The sequence below is a fragment of the Camelina sativa genome, chromosome 16 (genome assembly GCF_030686135.1).
Source record: "Camelina sativa cultivar CO46 ecotype springtype chromosome 16, ASM3068613v1".
Classification (NCBI taxonomy): Eukaryota; Viridiplantae; Streptophyta; class Magnoliopsida; order Brassicales; family Brassicaceae; genus Camelina; species Camelina sativa.
The window spans coordinates 21,833,670-21,855,857 of NC_141895.1; the positions used below are offsets into that span (position 1 = coordinate 21,833,670).

At 33.8% G+C, this 22,188-nt stretch overlaps 5 protein-coding genes across 9 annotated transcripts; 3 read left to right on the forward strand and 2 right to left on the reverse strand.

The window, feature by feature from the left end:
* The first annotated feature begins 131 nt into the window (after positions 1–131).
* Positions 132–1,570, forward strand: LOC104751174 (aquaporin TIP3-1). The gene is made up of 3 exons (XM_010473072.3): positions 132–577; positions 657–922; positions 1,033–1,570. The coding sequence occupies exons 1-3, from the start codon at positions 436–438 to the stop codon at positions 1,420–1,422; spliced, it is 798 nt and encodes a 265-aa protein (XP_010471374.1). The 5' UTR covers positions 132–435; the 3' UTR covers positions 1,423–1,570.
* LOC104753811 (uncharacterized) lies at positions 1,563–5,244 on the reverse strand. The gene is made up of 7 exons (XM_087491471.1): positions 4,709–5,244; positions 4,196–4,434; positions 3,462–4,107; positions 3,009–3,372; positions 2,791–2,885; positions 2,408–2,602; positions 1,563–2,334 (listed from the first exon to the last, which is right to left on the reverse strand). Exons 1-7 carry the CDS (start codon positions 4,913–4,915, stop codon positions 1,747–1,749), a joined length of 2,334 nt encoding a protein of 777 aa, XP_087347597.1. The 5' UTR covers positions 4,916–5,244; the 3' UTR covers positions 1,563–1,746.
* A 1,825-nt stretch (positions 5,245–7,069) lies between these two features.
* On the reverse strand, positions 7,070–10,186 carry LOC104712930 (uncharacterized). Of its 4 annotated transcripts, none has more exons than XM_087491473.1 (6): positions 9,502–10,186; positions 8,665–8,841; positions 8,317–8,551; positions 8,119–8,204; positions 7,923–8,014; positions 7,070–7,836 (listed from the first exon to the last, which is right to left on the reverse strand). In XM_087491473.1, the coding sequence occupies exons 2-6, from the start codon at positions 8,730–8,732 to the stop codon at positions 7,577–7,579; spliced, it is 741 nt and encodes a 246-aa protein (XP_087347599.1). In that variant the 5' UTR covers positions 8,733–8,841; positions 9,502–10,186; the 3' UTR covers positions 7,070–7,576. The 4 variants fall into 4 exon arrangements, with proteins under 4 accessions (XP_087347599.1, XP_087347600.1, XP_087347602.1 ...); XM_087491474.1 differs by lacking the exon at positions 9,502–10,186 and adding an exon at positions 9,039–9,156; XM_087491476.1 differs by lacking the exon at positions 9,502–10,186 and adding an exon at positions 8,983–9,081.
* Positions 10,187–16,225: 6,039 nt separating this feature from the next.
* Positions 16,226–18,246, forward strand: LOC104751176 (uncharacterized). Of its 2 annotated transcripts, XM_010473077.3 has the most exons (4): positions 16,226–16,374; positions 16,456–16,515; positions 16,759–17,657; positions 17,975–18,246. In XM_010473077.3, the coding sequence occupies exons 3-4, from the start codon at positions 16,765–16,767 to the stop codon at positions 17,976–17,978; spliced, it is 897 nt and encodes a 298-aa protein (XP_010471379.2). In that variant the 5' UTR covers positions 16,226–16,374; positions 16,456–16,515; positions 16,759–16,764; the 3' UTR covers positions 17,979–18,246. The 2 variants fall into 2 exon arrangements, with proteins under 2 accessions (XP_010471379.2, XP_010471380.2); XM_010473078.3 differs by lacking the exon at positions 16,456–16,515 and having other exon boundaries at positions 16,233–16,374.
* Positions 18,247–19,921: 1,675 nt separating this feature from the next.
* Positions 19,922–21,411, forward strand: LOC104753812 (F-box/kelch-repeat protein At3g18720-like). Its single transcript, XM_010476007.2, has 2 exons — positions 19,922–19,996; positions 20,183–21,411. The coding sequence occupies exons 1-2, from the start codon at positions 19,986–19,988 to the stop codon at positions 21,309–21,311; spliced, it is 1,140 nt and encodes a 379-aa protein (XP_010474309.2). The 5' UTR covers positions 19,922–19,985; the 3' UTR covers positions 21,312–21,411.
* Positions 21,412–22,188: the final 777 nt, after the last annotated feature.

Genomic DNA, 22,188 nt, shown 5'->3' on the forward strand with positions numbered 1-22,188 from the left:
TCATTTTCGTGATGTTAAAACTGATTAATCTACTGTAAAACCGCATAGTTTTCACTGTTTTCCCAACTCTAGAAGATTCGTACTTGTTTATCTCTACTTGGCACACATGCATGTATAGTCAAACCGAACACATACACATACATTAACACGTACATGACGACATGTATTATATATCCGGAACCTTAAGGTTCGTCCAAAACAGGTAAGTAAGAAAGCAGCACGAACACGAACTCTTAACAAAAACATTGTAGTTATATATGGGTTAAGTAATTGCATGCAATTTCAAGCTACGTGTCCAGCTTAAGACACTCAAGTCTCACATCTGTCCCTTTTTACTTCGACTTCGCTTCTTTTGGCTTCTTTTAAACTCTCTCTGTCTCTCTCTTTCTTCCTCACACTTTATTGTTTAATTTTGAGTGTTTAATTTAGACGATAATGGCAACATCAGCTCGTAGAGCGTATGGTTTCGGTAGAGCCGACGAGGCTACACACCCTGACTCTATCCGAGCCACTTTAGCAGAGTTCCTCTCCACTTTTGTCTTCGTCTTTGCAGCTGAAGGCTCTATCCTCTCTCTCGGTTCGTGCATGCACCGTTCTGACTCTGTATTTTGAGTCGTTTCATATGTGTTGTGACTTGTGTCTTTATTTTTTCTTAGATAAGTTGTATTGGAACCACGCTGCTCATGCGGGAACAAACACGCCAGGAGGATTGGTTTTAGTGGCGTTGGCTCATGCGTTTGCTCTGTTCGCTGCTGTTTCAGCAGCGATCAATGTCTCTGGTGGACACGTAAACCCGGCAGTCACTTTTGGTGCTCTTATTGGAGGAAGAATTTCAGCGATCCGTGCCATCTACTACTGGATCGCTCAGCTTCTTGGAGCCATCCTCGCTTGTCTCTTGTTAAGACTCGCTACAAACGGCCTGGTAAAACACTAAATTACATTCAAATTAGTATTTTGGCGTTGGCTTCGTGTTAGAAACTTAGAAGTCAATTTCAACGAATAAGGACTCAAACAAAGTTTGTGTTCATGCAGAGACCAGTTGGTTTCCGTGTAGCATCAGGTGTTGGAGCGGTTAATGGACTTGTTCTAGAGATCATTTTAACATTTGGCTTAGTCTACGTCGTATATTCGACTTTGATTGATCCAAAACGTGGAAGCCTCGGGATCATAGCGCCGCTGGCAATCGGACTCATCGTTGGAGCAAACATCTTAGTGGGTGGACCATTCTCTGGTGCATCGATGAATCCAGCTAGAGCCTTTGGTCCAGCATTGGTGGGATGGAGGTGGCATGACCACTGGATCTATTGGGTCGGACCATTCATCGGTGGCGCCTTAGCAGCTCTTATATATGAGTACATGGTCATACCCACCGAGCCACCTACCCACCACACACACCAGCCCTTGGCTCCTGAAGATTACTAGATGGAACTTTTCTCCTCATGTCACTGCTTTTGGTCTTTGTTCAAGCTTTCTTTGTGCGTATGAATGAAATCACTTTGCATAGATACTTTGTTTTGCTGCTACTCTTTGTTTGTTGTAATAATAAGAATAAAGAATGATGATTTCGCAATACTCAGATCTTTTTACCAAACATATGAATACAAGTACCAATATCCTATATAATCTAATCTACTGGCTTTCTTCTTCTGTCTTATCAGTTTTCTTTTGCTGAAACCTGAAAAAAAAAAAAAAAAAAAAAAAAAAAGGAAAAAAAAGCTTCCTTCTTCTTGGTTTGAACAATCTGTGTCAAGGTCCTCTCATCTTTTCAACAATCTGTCTACTTCTTTCCTCCACGTGACGTTTCTTCTCTTCAAACTTCTCTCCCACTTTCTTCCTTAAGTCGAACATCCTCGCCTTTGCTGCCCCCATTTTCTTTCCCTTTGAATTTGAATCATCCTCCTCGCTCGAAACTGTAGACGACATCGACGGTGATTGGATACTGCGCGGCAGAATGTCTCCGGCATTGCCATTGCCTCCTCGTGCTACCGTATCCTGCTTTTCGCTGCTTTCAAGCAACGGAGTCTGGAGTTCGTCCAAGGACTTCTGACTCTCTATTGTCAGAGCTGTGGAATCAGCTGATGGTGCAGACACAGGTACTTCTTCAATTCTAGGCTTCTGGGGAACAACGTTGGCAGTTTTCTGCATTTGTTCAGGAGTCGGTGGCTTGTCAGCTTTAGATTTCGCTTCAGCAGCTTCGTGATCACTGGTCGAGTCTTGATTCAGCCACATGAATGGAGCAATATTGCGTTCGATCCAATCATCCTTTTCAGCTGTCATCCAAGGAATAGTTAAGCTTTCACAATTGGGGAGCACCATGACCTCTCGTATTGCCGTCTACACAATTTGTTTTTGTCTTATCGTTAGTTCAAATTCTTTCAGTAAAACAAAAGAGACGCAACAGCTTTACCTTGAACCGGTTGACCAAGAACATAGCAACATGGCTGTTTGTGATTTTGTGTTCACCAACAGCAGATGCAAGGTTGAATTCAATATCAGGCATGTTTGTGAAGCCAAACCACAGTTGATCAGATGGAGGCGGCTTCATGTGTACGCAGAGCGTCCCTCGAAGCGAAGACACCCCTATAGACAAAGTAATAGGCACCTGCAGTTTTTACAAATGGAAATAGTCTTAAATTACTACAAGAGGTAAGAAATAGGTGCTCCTAATTCTGCTCTCAGATCCTATTAATCACACCACAATCCGTGGTCGTGAAGCTTGGGCACTGGGAACCAAGAGCGCAACAACAAGCAACGGAACTGTCTTCTACAACAGAAAAAATGAAGATCAACCTGGGATACTTGTTCAGCAATATTCTTCAGAATAGACTTCCACTTGGATCCATTGCTCGGAGCTGCTTTTGTACCTTTTAAACCCTTATATTCATCTACACAAATAAAAAATCAATCTGCTTTATAGTCCTTGGTCTAATGGCTTCTAAGCATTATGCAAGATCACAAGCAAAATGATTAGATGAATACATAAGCCAATCAGCAAATGTTGTACTAACCAGTTTTGTCGTTCCCACCATTTCTCACATCTTGTGCATCAACAATTCCTTCGGGGATTAATTGCTTTTCAAAATCTGCAAGACCTTCAAGGAGACCAGGTGAAACATCCCCAGCAGAATTTGGCTGCAATTTTCCCTCAGCTATGCCTTTCTGCAGTTCTTCCTCTCGGGCATCAACCCGAGTTTCAACTTCAAGTCCCGCACCGCCAGTGTATTCAATATCTAGTTCAAACGCCCACACACCATTCATCTCCATTGGAAGAATTCTTGTACCGTGTATATAAGGTGGGAGATTTCCAATGTCTACATCACAGCAGATTAATTCACCTATGTAGCTGGGAATTCTCATGTTGGACATTACCCGCTGTTTAACCAAACAAAGAAAAGTTAAAAAAAAAATAAACGCAACCAAAATCCAGATTTAGTGAAAGCTTTCATATTCAAGGAACACACCTGGATTCGTTCGCGAACTAAAGTCTTCAACACTGTGTTCTGTTTGACATCAAAGAACAGCCGGGAAATTAGTACGTTCAATGCCAATGTTCCTTCATCAAAAGACTTGTCTTCTAAATCTACATCCGATCCATGACTGCTATGGCTCCAAGAACGTGAGACAACTTGGACATCGGTTTCCTCAGGGATGTTATCTTGCATCCTTCTTGCTGGGGTGCTCTTTCCAGAGCCACCGGTAGATTGTGAATCTTGGTAAGGCCGGGTTGAAGTCTTCTTGTCTTCACGACCCGACGGGGGCATATTCACTTTAGGTGAGCACTTCTTCGAAAACTTCTTCCAGAATAAACGAACCTTGGATGAAGGACCATCCACTTTAATCCCTTTGTCCAATGACTCAAAACTAAACCCAGCTGATGGTTTCATAAAAGAAGGATAAGCAGCATTAAGGGAAGCCAAGTAGTGTCGGAACTCGTCTTTCAATTTGGTGGACCAAATAAACCTTTCCTGATTCTCGCAAGCAGCAAGACGAAGAGCTTTACACCATGACTCCTTCTCCCAAGAAGTCTCTAAGAAAATGTAAAACACTCGGTTTCCCTTGTACAAAACCGAAGTTTTGCTTTCTACTTGTATAGGAAATCTTTTAGCCCTAAAAAAACACAAAACAAAGGATAAGAAATTTGTGGACATTATCGAAAATGGATTTGCGAAAGAAACTTTTTTTGACAATCATGTACCATTTCCTAGTCGGTCCAGAGCCTGAAACAGCGTTAACAAAGCAACCTTTCAGAGTAATACAAGTCTGAGTGCCATCTGAATCAGACAAGATGAGCTTATGGTCTTTGATACGAGCAAATCTCCTAATTGGATGTACCTCCATGAGATCAACTCTCTTCTTCTTTTGCTCCTTTGGTAACTTGTCCTTCTTCATCCAATCCTTTACATTCTCATCCATTTCCAAAATCCAAATCACTCCCTGAGATATAGGCATGTAGAGAAATGAAAATTAAACAGCTTTCATCACAGAGATCTAAAAATAGCCACAATGATCAAAACAGTCACCAAAGCAAAACAAACCACAAGATTCTAATTCCCACTAAATCCGAAACTCACATTTTCTTTTTATCTTCTCAATTCAAAATTCAAAATTAGGGGGTACTCAATCTTGTCAAATTAAATTAGGGTTTCGAAACTCAACGATCAATTGCGAAAGCACAAAACTTTTCAAAATTGAGGAGGGTTCTGGTCACCTGTTTGCTGAGACTGAAATCAATAGACCGGCGAGGATCAAAGTTCTTGAGAGTTGGATCAGAACCCGAATTCGATTCATGTCGTTTATTACTCTTCCGATTCAAGCGTTTCAGAACAAACAAAAACCCTATAACTTCCGCCGCAACGATCGCGAGAATCCCCAGTAAAAACCCGAACACGAACGCGAAACCCGCAAACGAAACCATCTCCGGAGATGCTTCAAGTTTCTTGATTTCGACTAGATGGAAGGCAAAAGATTTCTTGCGAAAGAATCAAAAAGAGAAGAAGACGCGTAACGTTGTTGTATTAGTTCATTGTCACACTTTGAATGATGGAGAAGAAGAAGAGAGAGAGAAAGAGGGATGATTAATTTGGTTTACTCTCTCTCAAATCAATTCCAATTTTTTCCAACCATATAATTTGCCCAAAAAGGAAATTTTTTTTTTTTAACTTCAAAAAAAAAAAAAAGATTATCAAAAGAGTTGAGTATAATCAGCTAACAAAAAGCGAATCTTAAGATCTTCAAACTTATGCCACGAGAAGAAAATGTTACGAACAATTTGACCCAAAAAGAAAAAAATAATTGAAAGCAACCATAAATGTAGTTGTTGAAAAAAAAAAAAAATAGTATCTTATGAATAATAATAATAGGATATTTTGTTTAGGTGATTTGATTTTAGTATTAATTTTTTAAGATTGAATTTATGTTAATTTATTTTACTTGGATAAGATTTTGGATTTGATTACCTATTGTATATACATGAAAATCTACACAAATTCATTTAAAGATATAAGGATTTTAAAGATTTACTGCCATTGTATAGGATTAGATGTGTTGGTTATATCAAAAAAATGTACTTTGAAAGTTATCAGATGTTATTTTTAAATTAATGTAGTATATATTTTTCAGCTTCAAAAAAAGTTAATAAAAATAGATAAATTTTTAGGTGTATCATTCAATTCAAAATAACATGATTTTTTATTTTTATGAGATATCTAAAGTTTGTAATTGAATTAAAATACTTTTGTTTCATACATAATTACCATAAATTATTTGACTGTACGTTGTAAACTTTAGAGATTGATCGCTTTAAAAATTAAAATCATTACTGAGAAAATGACAACAAATTACTAAAAAAATAGGAGATTTTGATTGTTATCGGAAACGGTTGTTGAACTGTTTATATGAATATTATACCAACCGGAACAGACAATTTAAAAAAAAAAAATACATATAGACCATACTTGAAAACATTAAACTAAAAACCAAAAAGAACCACTTTGTTACATATATGAAGTAAAGCTATCATCATTTTCCTTAAATTTATCTAAAACCACGTTCTGTTTTATATCTTGATTATTTGATTGTCTACATGTTAAATTTCAGAGCTCGAAATATTTAAATGTTATAAGTGAGACAACAACAACAAAACTGTAACTAAAAAGGTTGATGGTGATTGTTGTCGTTATAGAATTACCATCAACTTTTAAAAATTTAACATGTAGATAATCATATCCGATTTAATATTGTCGCTTTCGGTTGACATAATATAAATAGTTTAATAACCGTTTCCAATCTATCGATTATTGAATTGTTTATATAACTAATATGTCAACCAAAAATATACAATATTAAATCGAACACAAAAAAATTAGAGCATACTTGAAATCAATTAAACTAAAAAAACTAAAATCACTTAATACCTTAAATACTTCAAATCACTTAATTATTCGACTATTTACAAGTTAAATTTCAGGTTTCGATTGATTTAATGTAGATAAGTAAGAAAACTACAATAAAAAGCTTATTAAGTTATTGCAATTGTAATCGAAAACGGTTATTAAACGGTCTACATAACTAGTATATCAAGTACAAACACACATGTTCAAAAAAAAAAGAAAACACCTAATTTGGTAATGGTACCATACACATTTGGAGTAAACATGTGTTCCTTTCCTTAATTTTTATTTTTAAATAAAAATGTGTATATAAATGACTTGATCTCTAAAGAAATGCTATACACAGTCTACACCCATATTTGTGGTAGATATTTTTTTCTTCTTTGTTATCAGAACGATAGTCACACAGTTGCATATCATAATTTTGTTCTCTTATAATGAAGAAATCTGTAAAAAGTTAATAGAACAATTAAAAAAAGGAAATAAGTACTTGTTGTTAACCTGTATTTTTAAGAGGAAAGTATTATATTAACTGATATGGCAAACAAAAGTTGTTGAACTAGAAAGTCTGACTGTTACGGTTTTAATTCTTTGAAGTTTGGACTTCCGTTTCTAAAATACGTTGCAGAATGAGTCAGAAATTTCTCAAGTCAAAAAATGTAACTGTATGTTAAAGACTAGAGACAAAAATATCATCATATCACATTCAACAATAAATTAAAAGAAAAAAAAAAAAAAACAAGACATACATCAACTCCAACAAAAATAGTCTGCTCTTACCGACATACAAAAAAAAAGAAAAAGATTTTTGTCTATTTAGACAGAAAAGTACAAAACAGAGTACTCTGTTCACAGGACCATTTACATCGTCTCACCCCCAAGAAAAACAACTTTTCTTGTTTTCTCATCACTGTAAAAACCCAAAAACAAAAGTAAAGGGAGAGAAAAAAAAAACTTTGTTTTCTTTCTTAGATACTTCCATGATTGGCTTGGAACAGGAGGAAAAGCTCCGCGATGGCGGTTGCTACCTAAAACAACACAACGGGCCAGACAAAAGAAAAACAAAAAGAACAGAAGAAACACAGAGAAGGAGAGAGGATAGGAGCTTGAAACAAGAAAGAAATGTTCAGGGGTTACGGTTGTTTTTTTTTTTGGGAGAAACGATAAACATACGAGCTAAGAAGACCTTAGAAGCTCGAGTTTATGAAAAAGTTATAGTCATGGTGATCAACATTGAGCTGTTTGAGCCATGAATCTGCAGCCTTTTGAAGATAATTCAACCGGTCTTGGTCAAATCCTGTCTTACTCCAAAGATCACCTTGCATTTTGTAACTAGCTAAAGCAAATGGAGGCAATGGGATTCTCTTGTTGACAACAGATTCTTCATCACACTCTTCTGTTTCTTCCTGGTCTTTGTTGTTGCTTTGATCTCCTTCCACCACATTATCTGCAGCTTTTGTTCAAGCCGTTAACAAAACAAAACAAACATAAACAAGAAATGGTGCTTGTTCATACGTCACTGATCATACGTACCTTGAAAAGTCGAAGAAAGAGTGTGATAAGTTAGGAAGCCTGTCGTCAAATCTTTCTCATTCTTGCATGATGGGATGTGATAAATAGGGTACCTAATTCATCAAAATATGACTCAGTCACCCATTCGAAGTACAAAAACACTAAGTTGTAAACGAAACAGGAAGGGTTGTGTTGACTTAAACAAGAATCTACTTACCACGCAACAGCCATCCAACTTGCAGGAGACATATCGACACTCCTTAAGGTTATGAGTCCAGGATACTTCTCCGCCAGTTCAATTATCTGAAAGAGAATCAAGAACATTACACTTCTGTATCAAAACCAAAGCTCATTACATAAAAAAAAAAAACAAGAGGAGAGAGTAACTAAGAAATGAAGGGAGAGAAGAAAGAACCTTGTCGGTTAAGGGAACCCGCTTGTAGGGAGGATCTCTTTCGATGTACTTAAAGTCAAGGTAACCAAGTCTATCTTTGAGCAGTAGTGTAGCATCCGGATCAGAAACCGAATCTTCAGAGACAGCATCCCATGTTTTGCTCGAATCATTGCTCATTGACCTTGACAGCAACTTTTCACTCTCACTATCGCTCCAACACTCGCTACTCTCAGATTCAACCACCTCATTCTGGCTCCTGCAACAACGCCAAAACTATTCAGTACGACGAAACTCCAACAAATTAAACATCTGGAAACTTGTCCTGAAACTCCCATAATCAAACAAACAAGACTTAAAATGTCTTAAAACCTGGAAATCAAGCCGGGTTTGTTAGTGTGGATTTGGATGGCTGAAAGATACGGGACATAGTACTGCATAACAGTTGCTTAACTCGACCTGCGATCCAAAGCCATATGCACTCAGCTCATCGTAACAGTCCCAAAGATCACCAAGCCTGAAATACTCAACCTCATCCTTTCCTTGTTCCTGCCAAGAATTGTCAAAAAGATCACTCAAAACAGCTCTGCAACCGAGACTCAAACCTCAAAAAAAGAAGCAAAATCACTAAATGATTTTAACTTGTTCAGATCAAATTCAAGCAGTTCAGAGTAATCCATAAACACATACATAAACCATGAAACAGAGACAACAGATCCAGAGGATATATATATATATATACATACCCAGCAGCAAGCAAGCATCAAGAAGATTCAAGCAAAACTCAGTATAGGTATTGTGTGATTATTGAATATAATAATAATAAAAAAATAAAGTCGCACGTTTATTCCACGTGGGTGATACAGAATCCATAAAATGAATGTGACACACCATTTAAAGGGATAGATTTGATTTTCATAGATATAATTTTTACACCTTGATGGACCATGCAATTATTGTCTCTATTTGCCAAATCTCATCACACCCAAAATCATGAAAAAATATTTACAAGTTTTTTAGGTTGCCTGATACACATCATCCCGTGATTTATAAAAAAAAAAAAAAAAGACCTTCTGGACAAAATCTGTTGATTAGAAAACGAGATTTGATAGGTAGGGAGGGGAGACAACCGATTAATTAGAATAAAAAATGATTAGTTGAGACGTAAGACTCAAATTATCCCTTAAATCGAGGATTAGCTTGATTTACCTGAGGAAGAGAGAAGGAAGGAGGCTTAGGAGTGATTCCTAAAAGAAACCTCTCAAGATTCGAACGACCTTTAGTTGAAGAACACCACCACCACATTCTTCTTCTTCTTATCTACACTCTTGTTCTTCTTCTTGGTCTAGTCAATCTCTCTGAAATTAGAGATCTTTTTATAAACAAATCCTAGTCCACGAAAGGGAACACAGAGTTTGGAAATTTAATAATTTCTGGTCTTCTCTCATTAATTAAAAAAAAAAAAAAAAAAAAAAAAAAAAAAAAAAAAAACACAACAAATCCCAATATGGTAGCTTTATAATTCCCAATATAACTCTCTTTCCTTTTAATATTTTCTGTAAATCCCAACACTCAGATTCTCACCCCTAAATAACCCCTCCCCCAGAAAAAAAAATAAAATAAATAACACACTAAAGAACAAAGAACAGAGCTTCTTCTGAGTTCTTTAAAAACAAAAAAAAAATCGAAACTTTTTGATTCGATTATAAAGATGAAAATTAGAATGGGTTTGTTTTAGCGGTTTTAATTATCAGATGAAAAAATGAGGACAAGAGAAACTGAAGTAGAGATGAATAAAAGCTTTGTGAGTAGGATTGCTTTGTATTAATGGAAGAAGAAGCGAAACGAAAGAGGACGAAACGCTTCTTTCTCTCTCTCTCTCTCTCTCTATTTCACTCACTCTGATCCTTTTCTTTTATTTATTTATTAGCTAATTACTTCCCAATTTTTTTATTTAAATTAAAAAAACAAACCCCTCAAGGCCCCAAGTATGAAACTGAAGACTTTTGTCTGATTTTTTTTCTTTCTTTCTGTTTCTAACAAATAAATAGATATAATAAAGAAAAACAACTCGTGTCTAGCTAAATTTAAAAAAGGAGGATTGCGTTATTAGTTATTACTCTACAAATAATACTCATATTTGTATAAATTGTAGATAGCCAAAACAAAAAAAAAAAACCAATTTTTTTTTAGAAAATGTAGACATAATTACTTCATTACTACAACACAAATCTAGTCACATTGCAAGTATAAAATGAAATTGGTAATAGTTTCTTTTGTTTTATATATCGAATATGCTCATGATGACCTTATGCCAGGATTTATATTTCTTTTTTTAAAGTTAATTAGCTAAATAAGGATTAATTGTAATTTTGGATAACACGAGGACGCTAGACATATATTACATAACAACTAAATCAATCCTTTTTTATTGCTTGGTGGTGACTGGTGAGTGAATGATAAAGCTTTCTGAAAATGCAAGTAATGAGTTTTTTGTTTTGTTTTTTTCGTAAGTTTTTTTTAGTTATTGACGTGAATAAAATATCAATGGGTTCATATACTATCAATGTTTGGGTTAAGAAACTGTAAAGCCAAAAATCTAACAAACGGAAAGAGTTTATCAATGCTGATTACTGGTTTGTTTACATAAATATTTTTTATGATAATTATTACATGCTTTTATATGTAATTATACTCATATTTTCTTACCAAAAAAAAATGCATCTTTATAGTATAATAAATTATATAGTTTCTGTAGTTCAAGTAAAAAAATAAAAAAATCTTACGTAGTACGGATAAATAATAATTTAAATAATGATAATATTTTCCTGTAAAGAAAATGTTTCATTTCATCCTAATTTCTAAAATATATATGTGAAACGAGATAATTATTACTAATTTCTATAACGTTTACGATTAACAGAAGAAAGAAAAATAATTGTGAATATTTAATTTGTAGACATTATGATTAAGTTCATGGTGAAAATAAAAAATTCTCACCAGTCAAAAAAAAATTCTACCATTAGCTAGTTGTTATTCTTTAGAAAGAAGAAAGATGATTAAGATTTCCGCTCTCATATAAATGTCGTTTGATTTTTGTGTGTACATGTATAAAAATGCTAGTTATCTATAATTTTTAGAATTACGGTTTTTTTATTTATATAATATTTCGAGCATATGAGTCAATCACCGACGTAAACTTAATTAATTAGCTGACTAGAAGTAAGTAAGAAGAATGATAATTAATTTATACTCAAGTAAAATACCGACAATAAAAAAATAAAAATAAAAAGGCAGAGGTAAAAGAACATTATTAAACTAAAAGGGTGAATGTGGAGAGAAATTCTGAGTGAAATAATAAGAAGAGTGAAGAATGTGAACACTGGAACAACTGAACAAGAGTGTGGTGTCGGATCAGTTCGCTTCCTGCTCGACGCGTGTCTGCCAAAACTGCGTCGGTCTCTCGCGTTTTGCTTCTATTATTTTCTTTTCTTCTTTCTCTCTGATTCAATTATTTATAATTTTCCTCCATAACTTTTTTTTTATGTTCATGACAATATCTTAGTATTTTTGATTTTTATGCAATTTTCTCATTTGCACAAAAAATAAAATAAAAAAATGCAATTTTCTCAATTGCGGTTAGCAAGTACTGATACTGTGCTAAAAGTTTAAAAGTTCTACCGACTAAGTAATGGAGTTCATGTGTGGTGTTAAAATCTCTAAAATAGTCTCTTGCGATCAAAAAAAAAAGTTTAAATGAACAAGTTGGATTCTAGAAAGCTCTCACCATTTTCCTTTTTTTTTAATATCTATATATTGTGAAACGCATTTTCTTTGTTAAAAAGATTTGAACGAATGTTAACAGGAAAAAGATTTCGAATTATATAGTATATTGTATGTTTAACACGTGGGGGGAATAGTTTGTTACTTTGTTTAACTAAAAGTCACGTGTCCTATATGTTGTCGTTTCCTCATCAGTCATCACACTACTCCGAGTCGCTATGTCGCCAACGCTATGAGAGTTATTATTATCCACAAAATTTATATCTTTGTACGATAGTGTGAAGTAGTTGTATGTTATGATTGATTATTATACATGTGTTGGACCGTGTGATGCAACGAATATGCTGTTTATCTCAGGGATGCAACTACAACAGCTTTCCCTACAAGTCTTTTTTACATTGTAGCTTGGATATGATTTTGGGATCAAGATTTCTAATTTAATAATCCAATTACTGCCTATACTCTTTAAAATGAAAAACACAAGCAAGTACGTAGACATATATATTTTTCTTCTTTACGAATATGCTGTTCATCTCAGGGATGCAAATACAACAGCTTAAAAAATGTATAGAGTCAATAATCTCGCTTGGGCTAATTTAGCTCTGTTTCTATTGTAATTTATACTACTATAGCTCAAATCGAGATGATCGGCAACGATAAGCCGATCTATATATAATAGCAAACCCACTTTTTTGTGTTAACTTTAATCTAATAGATGATATTAGTTCCACTTTTCCATCTAACGGTTTAAAATTATTAATGACTCCAACAATTGCAAATTATTAATCGTGCCTTTTCATCGCATCCCCATCTTTCAAAAATCACACCTCTTAATTTTTGCATCTTTTTGTTGTACCTCCATGTTTCAAAGATCACATCCATTATTTTTTACACCTTTTTATGTCACACATCTATGTCTTACACCTATTTGTTGTACCTCCATGTTTCACATCTATTAATTTTTACACCTTTTTATTTTACACCTCAATTTCTTACATCTTTTTGTTTATTATATATATAAACTAATTATTAATGACTCTAACAGTTGCAAATTATTAATCGTATCTTTTCATCGCACCCCATCTTTCAAAAATCACACCTCTTAATTTTGCATTTCTTTGTTGTACCTCCATATTTCAAAAATCACATCCATTAATTTTTACACTTTTTTATTTCACACCTCTATGTTTTGCACCTTTTTGTTTATTATTTATATAAACTTTTAGAGACTACATAAACAAATTTCAAAAAATTGTTTTGTGAGTATTTTCAAAACTTACAAGTTAATAAATAAAATCTAAATAATTGTTTTATTGAAGTGTTAACTAACAAGCATCAATCTCTAATTCAAGGTAATTTTGTATTTTCGTTGTGAATGACTTGTTAGTGTTTCTTCACCAAATCTGTTAATTTTTTTTAGTTAGATTATTATTCTGTTAGATACGGTGGAACAAAATATCAGTGTACGTGGCTTTTTTTTTTTGTTCAGTCACAATTTTTTTTTTTTTAAAATTAAGTTGGGAAAGAGTATAACATTCAAGCATATAAAATTTATTACAGGACAGTACCCTCCAGAAAGTCAAAAATATCAATAACGTTATCTTTTTCGCTCAGAGTACGACCCGACTCGTGGTCACTCTGCGACGATAACCGAAAAAACCAAAACCGATATACGAGAGGCATGATGACATGTAGTGATGCTAGAGCTACGGATAAGCCAAAATTTTTTAACAAACATGGTATAATTTTATATATGTTTTATTATTGAATTATTTAACCTATTTATTTTTTTTAACAAACGATATAAATGTAAAAATCTCATCCGTTGAACTATTTAAAAATAATAATAATAAGCATCTACATATAATAGCAAACTCACTTTTGGGGGTCAATTTTAATCTAACGTATGAGATTGTTTCTATTATCTCATCTAACGGTTTAGAATTATTAATGATCTCAATAATTACAAGTTTTTTTCCGATATTCGTGTTTCTTCGTCTTACCCCCATATTTTATAAATCGCACCTATTAAGTTTTACACATTTTCGTTTCACACCTCTTTGTTTATATATATATATATATATACAAATTTTTATGGACTTTGAAAAATTTTTGTTCTTTGAGTATTATTAATGATCTCAATAGTTGCAAAGTTTCGGTCCAATAATTGTGTTTCTTCGTCACACCCCCAACTTTCCATGTTGGCACATGTTAGTTTTCACACCTTTTTGTTTTATACCTCTTTATTTATATAAAGTTGCAATGTTTGATCCTCAATTGTGTTTCTTCGTCGTACCCCTAACTTTCAATGTTTGCACTTGTTACTTTTCACACATTTTTGTTTCACACCTTTTTGTTTTCACACTCTTTGTTTTTATATATATACAGATTTTTATGGACTTTGAAAAGAGTTTTTGTTCTTTGAGTATTATTAATGATCACACCCTTTGTTAATGATCTCAAAAGTTACAAAGTTTCGATCCAACAATAATGTTTCTTCGTCGCATCTCCAGTTTTCCATGTGGGCACGAGTTAGTTTTCACAACTTTTTGTTTTACACCTCTTTGTTTATATAAAGTTGCAATGTTTTGATCCAACAGTTGTGTTTCTTCGTCGTACCCCTAGCTTTCAATGTTTGCACTTGTTAGTTTTTACACATTTTTTTCACACCTTTTTGTTTCAGACCTCTTTGTTTTCACGCATTTTTGTTTTTATATATACAGATTTTTATGGACTTTGAAAAGAGTTTTTGTTCTTTGAGTATTCTTTCACACCTTCAAGATTTTAAAATTGTGAGTATTATTTTTTTAATTTATTAATCAACATGATTCACTCATCTTCGTTAAGATTTGGATTGTTTTATTTATTGATTGTTTCATCTAATTTTTTTTTGTGTCGTTTTCCATTTAGACATACATCGATCATCTCTTCCAAGTATTAATCTAGGTAATTGATTGTGATTTCTATTTTTTCATAGATTTATATATTTATATATTGCAACAAACTCACTTTTAGAGATCAATTTAAAAATAACGAATGAGATTGTTTTTATTATCTCCTCTAACTGTTTAGATTTGTTAATAATTTTAAAAGTTGCAATATTTTGTTCCAACAATTGTGTTTTTTTGTCGTGCTCCCAGCTTTCAATGTTCAAATTTGTTAGTTTTCGCATTTTTGTTTCACAGCTCTTTATTTTTATATATATATATATATATATATATATATATATATATATATATATTTATGGACCTTGAAAAGAGTTTTTTTTCTTTGAGTATTGTTTAACACCTCCAAATTTAAAATTTTTGACTATTATTTTCTTTCAATTTATTAATCAACATTGAGTCACTCATCTTTGTTAAAAAATTTTGATCGTTTTATTTATTGATTCATTCATCTACTTTTGTTTGGTGTCGTTTTCCATATAATCCTTATTGATTATCTCTTCCAAGTATTAACTTAGGTAATTAATTAAGATTTTTCATAGATTTATCTTTTTAGTCAATTTGGTTGGTTGCAGTTGCAGCTATGAACTTTTTCTCCATGATTCTTTTCTTATTTTATATAAATTTTGATAGAATAATGATTTAATTGTTTTATGTGAATATCTTTCAAAATTGATTATCTGAGTATGATTCAGTAAACCTAGATTTATATATCATTAACATTATTATCTTATTGTCGCTGAATCGATTTTTCATTTTTATATATACAATAAATATTTTATTTAACTAATTTGGTTGATTCATCTTAGTTATTATTTATAACTTTTATATTATGCAGTTAAAAAATTACTATAAATTTTTCACTCGAAATGAGGAAAAGAACAATGTTAGTCATTTCAAGTTTTTACTTTCCCATGCGATAACGCACGTGCCGACATCCTAGTATAAGTACTCTCAAATAAGATTTTTGGGAACTCTAAACAAAATTCGAATTCTATTGAAAATTAAGTATAGATCCCTTGTAATGTATAGTAGATTTGGTTTTACATTTGTTATTACTAATTTATAAATTGGTATAAAAAAAAAGGCTGTATAAATAATAAAAGAAGTCGCACAATAATGATAAATGGGCCTGTAAGTGAAATTGATCTTTAGCCCAAGTATGGCTCTCTAACGTCTCTTTTTCCCCCTCTCTGTCTCTTTCTATCTCTCGTTCAATCAAGTGCTCTCATTCTCTTTGTCTTCAACGCGAAAGTCATCTTCTACCTCTAGAGTTCTAAAATTCCCTGTCGCAATATTCTATTTTCCTGCTTCTCAGTTTCTTCCCTAGGGTTTCAAAACCCTAAATTCTCCGGTAAGTCAGTGTTTTTGGTATCGGTTTCTCTGAAATTCTTGTTCTTGATTTCCTCAGATCTCTGTGTGGTTTCTTTTACAGTAGGGCGCGTTCTTGTTCTTCAGATTCTCAGTTCACGATCCTATTCCGTTTCTTTTTTAGGTATTATTCTTCTTTGTTGATCCGCAACCAAGGGTTTAATTACTAGATTGATTTAGATATGTACTTACCAGTTCTGAGTTTAAGCAAGAAAGCTTTGTGTTTGTAAAACCCTTTGGGGTGAGAAATTTAATTAGGGTTTAGTTGATTGATCGGATACGAACTGACCAGTTCTAAGTTTGAACAAGAAAGCTTTGTGTTTATAATCACTAATTGATTCTTCCTTGAACCACCTTTTATTTTTAGGGCAAAATGGAGAACGCAATGGCATATCTTGGAGAGACGGGAACAATCACAGATACAGATCTGGTGCGAGGATGCTTTAGCCCAGAGGGTTCTCCGGAATATCAATCTGCTTTTCCACTTTACCAACTCTGTATTGAGACCTTCCCAAACGTGTTAGGCATGAGACTCCTGCAGTTTTATCTCAACAATACCGATAGGGATCTCAGGAACAAAGCACTGCAACTTCTGTCCTTCTCCCTCTCAGGTAAACCCTTCTCTGCATATGCCCTTGCTGATCTCAAGCCTCTACTTCTCTTATGCCTCAGAGAGCACTCAAATATAGAAAAGATTGAAGGAGAAGCGGATTTGAGTCTCCTAAGGAACATTGTCTACTCCGTGACAATATTACTGTACGAAAACGATCTGACATGGCCAGAGCTTTCATATTACCTTTGCGATCTAGCCAACAGCGAGCCATTGTTGGGTTTCTACATTTTCCTTGACATGTCAACATCTTTGAAATGGAACTTACTGGTTCGCTTCTATAGAGAGTTTAAAGATGAAGCTAAGAACATAGTAGCAATGCCAGAACACCGTGGATCCGAAGAAATCGTTGCAGCCTTTGGCACTTTAGTCTACATTGGTATTCAACTAAGTCGTCATCCGAAATTAGACCAAGACTGCATACAGATTCTTGATGAAATTGGCGATGCAACAAGAAACCTCTTGGAAGATACAAGAGAGCTCTACAAATCTACCAACGAGATTGGTCGTCTTCTACAACGGAACATCAAGGTCTACAATATCTTGCCAGCTCAGAAAGAATTTGTATTCGACGTTGCGTACAAAATGATACGGGTGACTCTACCAGTAAAAAACCAAGAAGCAGTCCTGAATATGCTTGCGCTTACATTTCTGAGGTAAAGTGTTTTGTAATTACCTTAATATGAGTTCTTGACTCTGTTAGCATGTGAACCTTTGACTCAGTTCGTTTCCAACTTTAGCTACCCTTTGAAATAGCAATAAATCTGAAAAACTTGGGATGTTTGTTCTGTCTTTTTTCTTGGTTAAGTATTTGCAAATGTTTAGGAAGATTTAGTTTTGGTAAAGCTCTGCTATTTTCATTAGATGAACTATTCTCTGTTAGTGTTCATGTTTTGGCAATGCAGAAGTTATCATTAGAGATTATCCAACTCAGTGAGGTCTCTTATTGCTTCCACTTAAAAAAATTTTGCAGATGAAAAAAGAGTTGCAGAGAGTGGAAGTAGATATTGATGAGCGAGGATTTGAAGAGCTCTGAAATAAACCAGACTCAAATATATTGGAGCTTTCTTGTTGTGAACTCTGAAAAAAGCACTGGTCTTTCTTTTTAATTACTTGGATTTGACTTTTCTTTGATCCAACATATGAGGATTGTGGATGTACAAAGTACAATAGGATCAGCTGTTTCAAAAAGATTGTATCCGTCCAATGTGTGAATTGCAAACCTGAGATTCAGTTAACTGGCAATTAAAGCGCAGGGTAGTCTTGATTTCTGTACTAGAGGGGGCGTTCAGTTTCAGGCGCTTAATGAGTCTTAGAGTATTCTGAAAATTGATTTGACTAAATTAGTGGTTTAAAAAACAAGCAATGAATAAGTTGCAGAGTTTACCTGGATAGCACTCAGCTTTCCTTAGGGAACTTGAGTCTGACGGTCAGAAAGCATGTCAAGGTTATAAGAGAGAGAGACATGCATGTGAAATTTCAGCTAGATGATTATGAACATCTAGTCGTAGATATTGTAATCTTTATTTGTGTTCCAATATCTACAAGAAAGTGTAAAGGCTACAGCTGAAGTTTCAAAACATTCAATGAGCAGATTAGAAAATATTGTAATCTTTATTAACATTTTTGAATTACATTTTGGTTTATGCCCTTCAAGTTTTAATTATTTAATTTTTTTTTACAACATTAACCCCTAAAATAATTCCATAAATAACATTGCAGAGAAACTCAAATACTAAACTTTCTTAAATTGACCAACATTTGTTACATTTATTGCCATAAAATCTTAACAACATCTATACATTCCGATTTTTCCAAAAACAACTCTATCCATTAAAGTTTTAACCCATTAAATCTCCAAAACTATTTTTATGGATGCTAGAATATCTCAAATTTAAATGATATACAACAGATTTTCCATAACAAAGGTTTACAATATCTATAATTATATTAACATTAATAAATTTCCTAAACCGAAAATCCAATTATAAAATGTCACATTAAATATGTTGAAAACCCCCATATAATTTGGTTTCTTTTTTATTTTTTGAGAAATTACCAAAAAAATTAAAATTCTATTAATTATCATATACTATATATATATTGACATGGAAAAATCATAAACTATATAAGTATGCTAATTTGGTAAAACAATTAACATAATTAAACTTGATAAAAAACTTATTTAGATTTTTTTTTTTGCGCAAAAATTTATTTTGATTTTGGTGAGACGGGTTGGCATTAATCCTATATAGGGAGTTAAGTAGAATTGTTTTTTTTTTAAAACACTTTTAGATGTGTACCAGGAGATAAATGTATTACTAGACTATACATATACCACACGGGTTAAAACTTTGAAAACAATACAAAAATCCTATACTTTGAATATTTCTATCAAATACGTGTAAAATTTTATATTTTTTAAATTAATAAAACAATAATAAAATAACAAATAAATACAATATAATTTTAAATTTTTAAATTAAAAATATTGTCCTGGAGTGTACCGCGGGTTAAATCATAGTATATACTAATATGACACTTGTTTCCTGTGCTTATGCTGGAACTGCGAATGTCCTTAAAGGTAATCTATCTAATCATTTGTACTGGTGGTTGAATTTACATAACTCATTGGTTTGTAGTTAAGTTCTTGACTCCTTATTTATCCACAGTTTATTTTTGTTCTTGTTGTCCTCCTGACCGGTTCCATAATGTTTATTTCGGATCACCGGTTCACTTGATCATTCCGGTTATTGCGGGGGTTGCCCAAATTATAGCAATTCGATAAGTTGCGGTTTTTTACCAATGGAACCGGAACCGGAACCGGAACTGGAAACGGAAACAATCAAGGCCTATATATATATACCTATCTATCTGATCGTGGCGTCAAATATTGGAGATTGACATACATTGCCTGCCGGCTGCCGCTACTCCATCGTTGTTGTTTCCGGAAGCCCTCACCGTACGTCTCAAGAAAGAGAATAATGCTGCAGTCGTGATTTTAATTTCCTATGTATCTCTTTTTCTCTTTTCATCTTGATCGGAATTTTATAATTCTCTGAATTAGGATTAGGTTTGTGTTGTTACTTTTCGAACGATTTCAATTCTTCTAGCTTTCACACTAGACCAAACAGTCAATAATAGTGTCTCCTCCTTGTAATTAATTTTCACATATATGCAGTACAAAAGCTAGAAGAATTGATCGTCCATCGAAGAAGTGTATAACAGGACCGAGGTGGGATCTAGATATTCCCTCAGATCTCCTGCACGAGATACTGTCCCGTCTAGGGTTAAAAGCCAACATACAAGCTTCCGTTGTCTGCAAGGCATGGTGTGAAGCAGCTGTTTCTGTCAGGAAGTTACAGCCTCGTCCTTGGCTGCTTTATCCACTTGAACGCTTTGGTTATACATCACGTAGAGGAATAACGGACCGCAAAACTCCTACTGAAACCTACCTTCTTTATGATACAATGCGGGGTCAAATATATAAGCAAGATTTTCCAGACTTAGGTTGCCATGAGTTCCTTTGTTACAAGGATGGTTGGTTGCTTACCTCAAAACGAGATTTCCCCGTGTCGTTATTCTTTCTTGACCCTTTTACCCGGGAGCGCGTCTACTTACCATGGAAGGATTACCAATGCATAGCTTTCTCAGCCGCTCCTACATTAGCTAGTTGTTTGGTGGTCTCGATCTTGAGTGCAAATATCTGGTCAGGTTTTAAGATCAAGACTTGTCGCCCTGGTGAAACCAAATGGACCAGCCATCGCTACCCGACAAACAGACCCGGCCATCTCGAATGGTCTAAATGTGTATTTTCGAATGGTATGTTCTATTGTCTCAGTACCTGCGGCCACCTCGGGGTTTTTGACCCGACCAGAGCAGCCTGGAATATTCTTCCTGTGAAACCCTGTCCCGCCTTTCTTTCTCAGACAGGTTTGGCTCGTTTGAGGGAGACCCGATTGTTGGTGATGGAGCATGAAGGGGATGTATATGTTATCTCCACAAGCAAGAAAGCGTCCGTGTTTAAACTAGACCTTAAACGTAAGGTATGGGAAGAGAAGAGAGAACTTGGTGGCTTGACAGTATTTGCCAGTCAACCTACCTCTCTTACACGAGCTGGTCTCTTGAGGGAGAGGAATAGAATATATCCATCGCATGAAGCACATAAGGGCGTGTACTACAACCTCGCTGATGACAAATATAGTAGCCATCGTCCCCCTGTAATGAACTATTTGTCTGACCGAATCGCTTGGGTGGATCCACCCCTCAACGAAGCTAATTTGTCACCTTATGATGGTATTAACTACTGAAAAACTTTGTTTTATGCTGTTTCAAGGTTTAATATTGAACTAGTTGCTAGTCGTTTTACATTGTAGCTCGGGCACTGATCTTTAAGAGTTTAAAATACAAGTGTTTCAATCTGGTTCTGATGACACCCTTATCTTCTTTACAATTTACTAAAGTATATGTTAGTTTATTGGCACTTTACAATTAATGATAGTTTTAACTGAAAATTACTCAGTTTGACACAAATTTGCCCAAAAATAACTAATGTAAATCCCAAATAATCGACAGAACTAGATTGACACAAATATTGTGTTAAAAGTCCAAAAAACCATTATCTTTTTGCTTTGGGAAGTTTCCTTAATTTTAATTTGAATTTAAATTATTTTCTAATATATTTTTAATAAAAGATTTATTTTTAATCTGTCAGCATGTGATTTTTTAAACAAATCTGTTATAACTTAAAAAAAAGAAACAATAAATCTGTCACTATACGATTTTTAAAACAAATCTGTCATCATATGAATTTCAAAACAAATCTGTCATAATTTAAAAAAATCTATAATAACGTAAATAAATCTGTAATCACTATTAAAATCATTCTAGCAATTGTTATTTTCTTTAAAAATCTGTTACTAAACCGCAGATTTTTTTTAAAACAAAAAATTGTCATTACATAAACCAAAATTTGTCGTAACATGAAATAACAATAATTCGACTGTTGGTTAATCAATGATTTCTTTTTAAAATTAAAAATCTGCCACCATGCCACAATTTTTCGGTGAAATATAAAAATCTCTTGTTGTCAAAAATAAATCTGTTATCACTTGATGTCAATCTAGTAATTATTTTCTCGTCAACAAATTTGCCATGTGACGATAAACTAATAGTCTCAAAAACAAA

Excerpts from the sequence above, each read along its gene's own strand:
- LOC104751174 (XM_010473072.3), top strand. The coding sequence starts at position 436 with ATGGCAACATCAGCTCGTAGAGCGTATGGTTTCGGTAGAGCCGACGAG. Across the intron at positions 578-656 it reads AGGCTCTATCCTCTCTCTCG|ATAAGTTGTATTGGAACCAC; the intron begins GTTCGTGCATGC and ends ATTTTTTCTTAG. Across the intron at positions 923-1,032 it reads GACTCGCTACAAACGGCCTG|AGACCAGTTGGTTTCCGTGT; the intron begins GTAAAACACTAA and ends GTGTTCATGCAG.
- LOC104753811 (XM_087491471.1), bottom strand. The coding sequence starts at position 4,915 with ATGGTTTCGTTTGCGGGTTTCGCGTTCGTGTTCGGGTTTTTACTGGGG. Across the intron at positions 2,603-2,790 it reads TTGCTGAACAAGTATCCCAG|GTGCCTATTACTTTGTCTAT; the intron begins GTTGATCTTCAT and ends TAAAAACTGCAG. Across the intron at positions 2,335-2,407 it reads TCTTGGTCAACCGGTTCAAG|ACGGCAATACGAGAGGTCAT; the intron begins GTAAAGCTGTTG and ends CAAATTGTGTAG.
- LOC104712930 (XM_087491473.1), bottom strand. The coding sequence starts at position 8,732 with ATGCAGTACTATGTCCCGTATCTTTCAGCCATCCAAATCCACACTAAC. Across the intron at positions 8,205-8,316 it reads GGGTTCCCTTAACCGACAAG|ATAATTGAACTGGCGGAGAA; the intron begins GTTCTTTCTTCT and ends ATTCTCTTTCAG. Across the intron at positions 8,015-8,118 it reads AGTTGGATGGCTGTTGCGTG|GTACCCTATTTATCACATCC; the intron begins GTAAGTAGATTC and ends TTGATGAATTAG.
- LOC104751176 (XM_010473077.3), top strand. The coding sequence starts at position 16,765 with ATGGAGAACGCAATGGCATATCTTGGAGAGACGGGAACAATCACAGAT.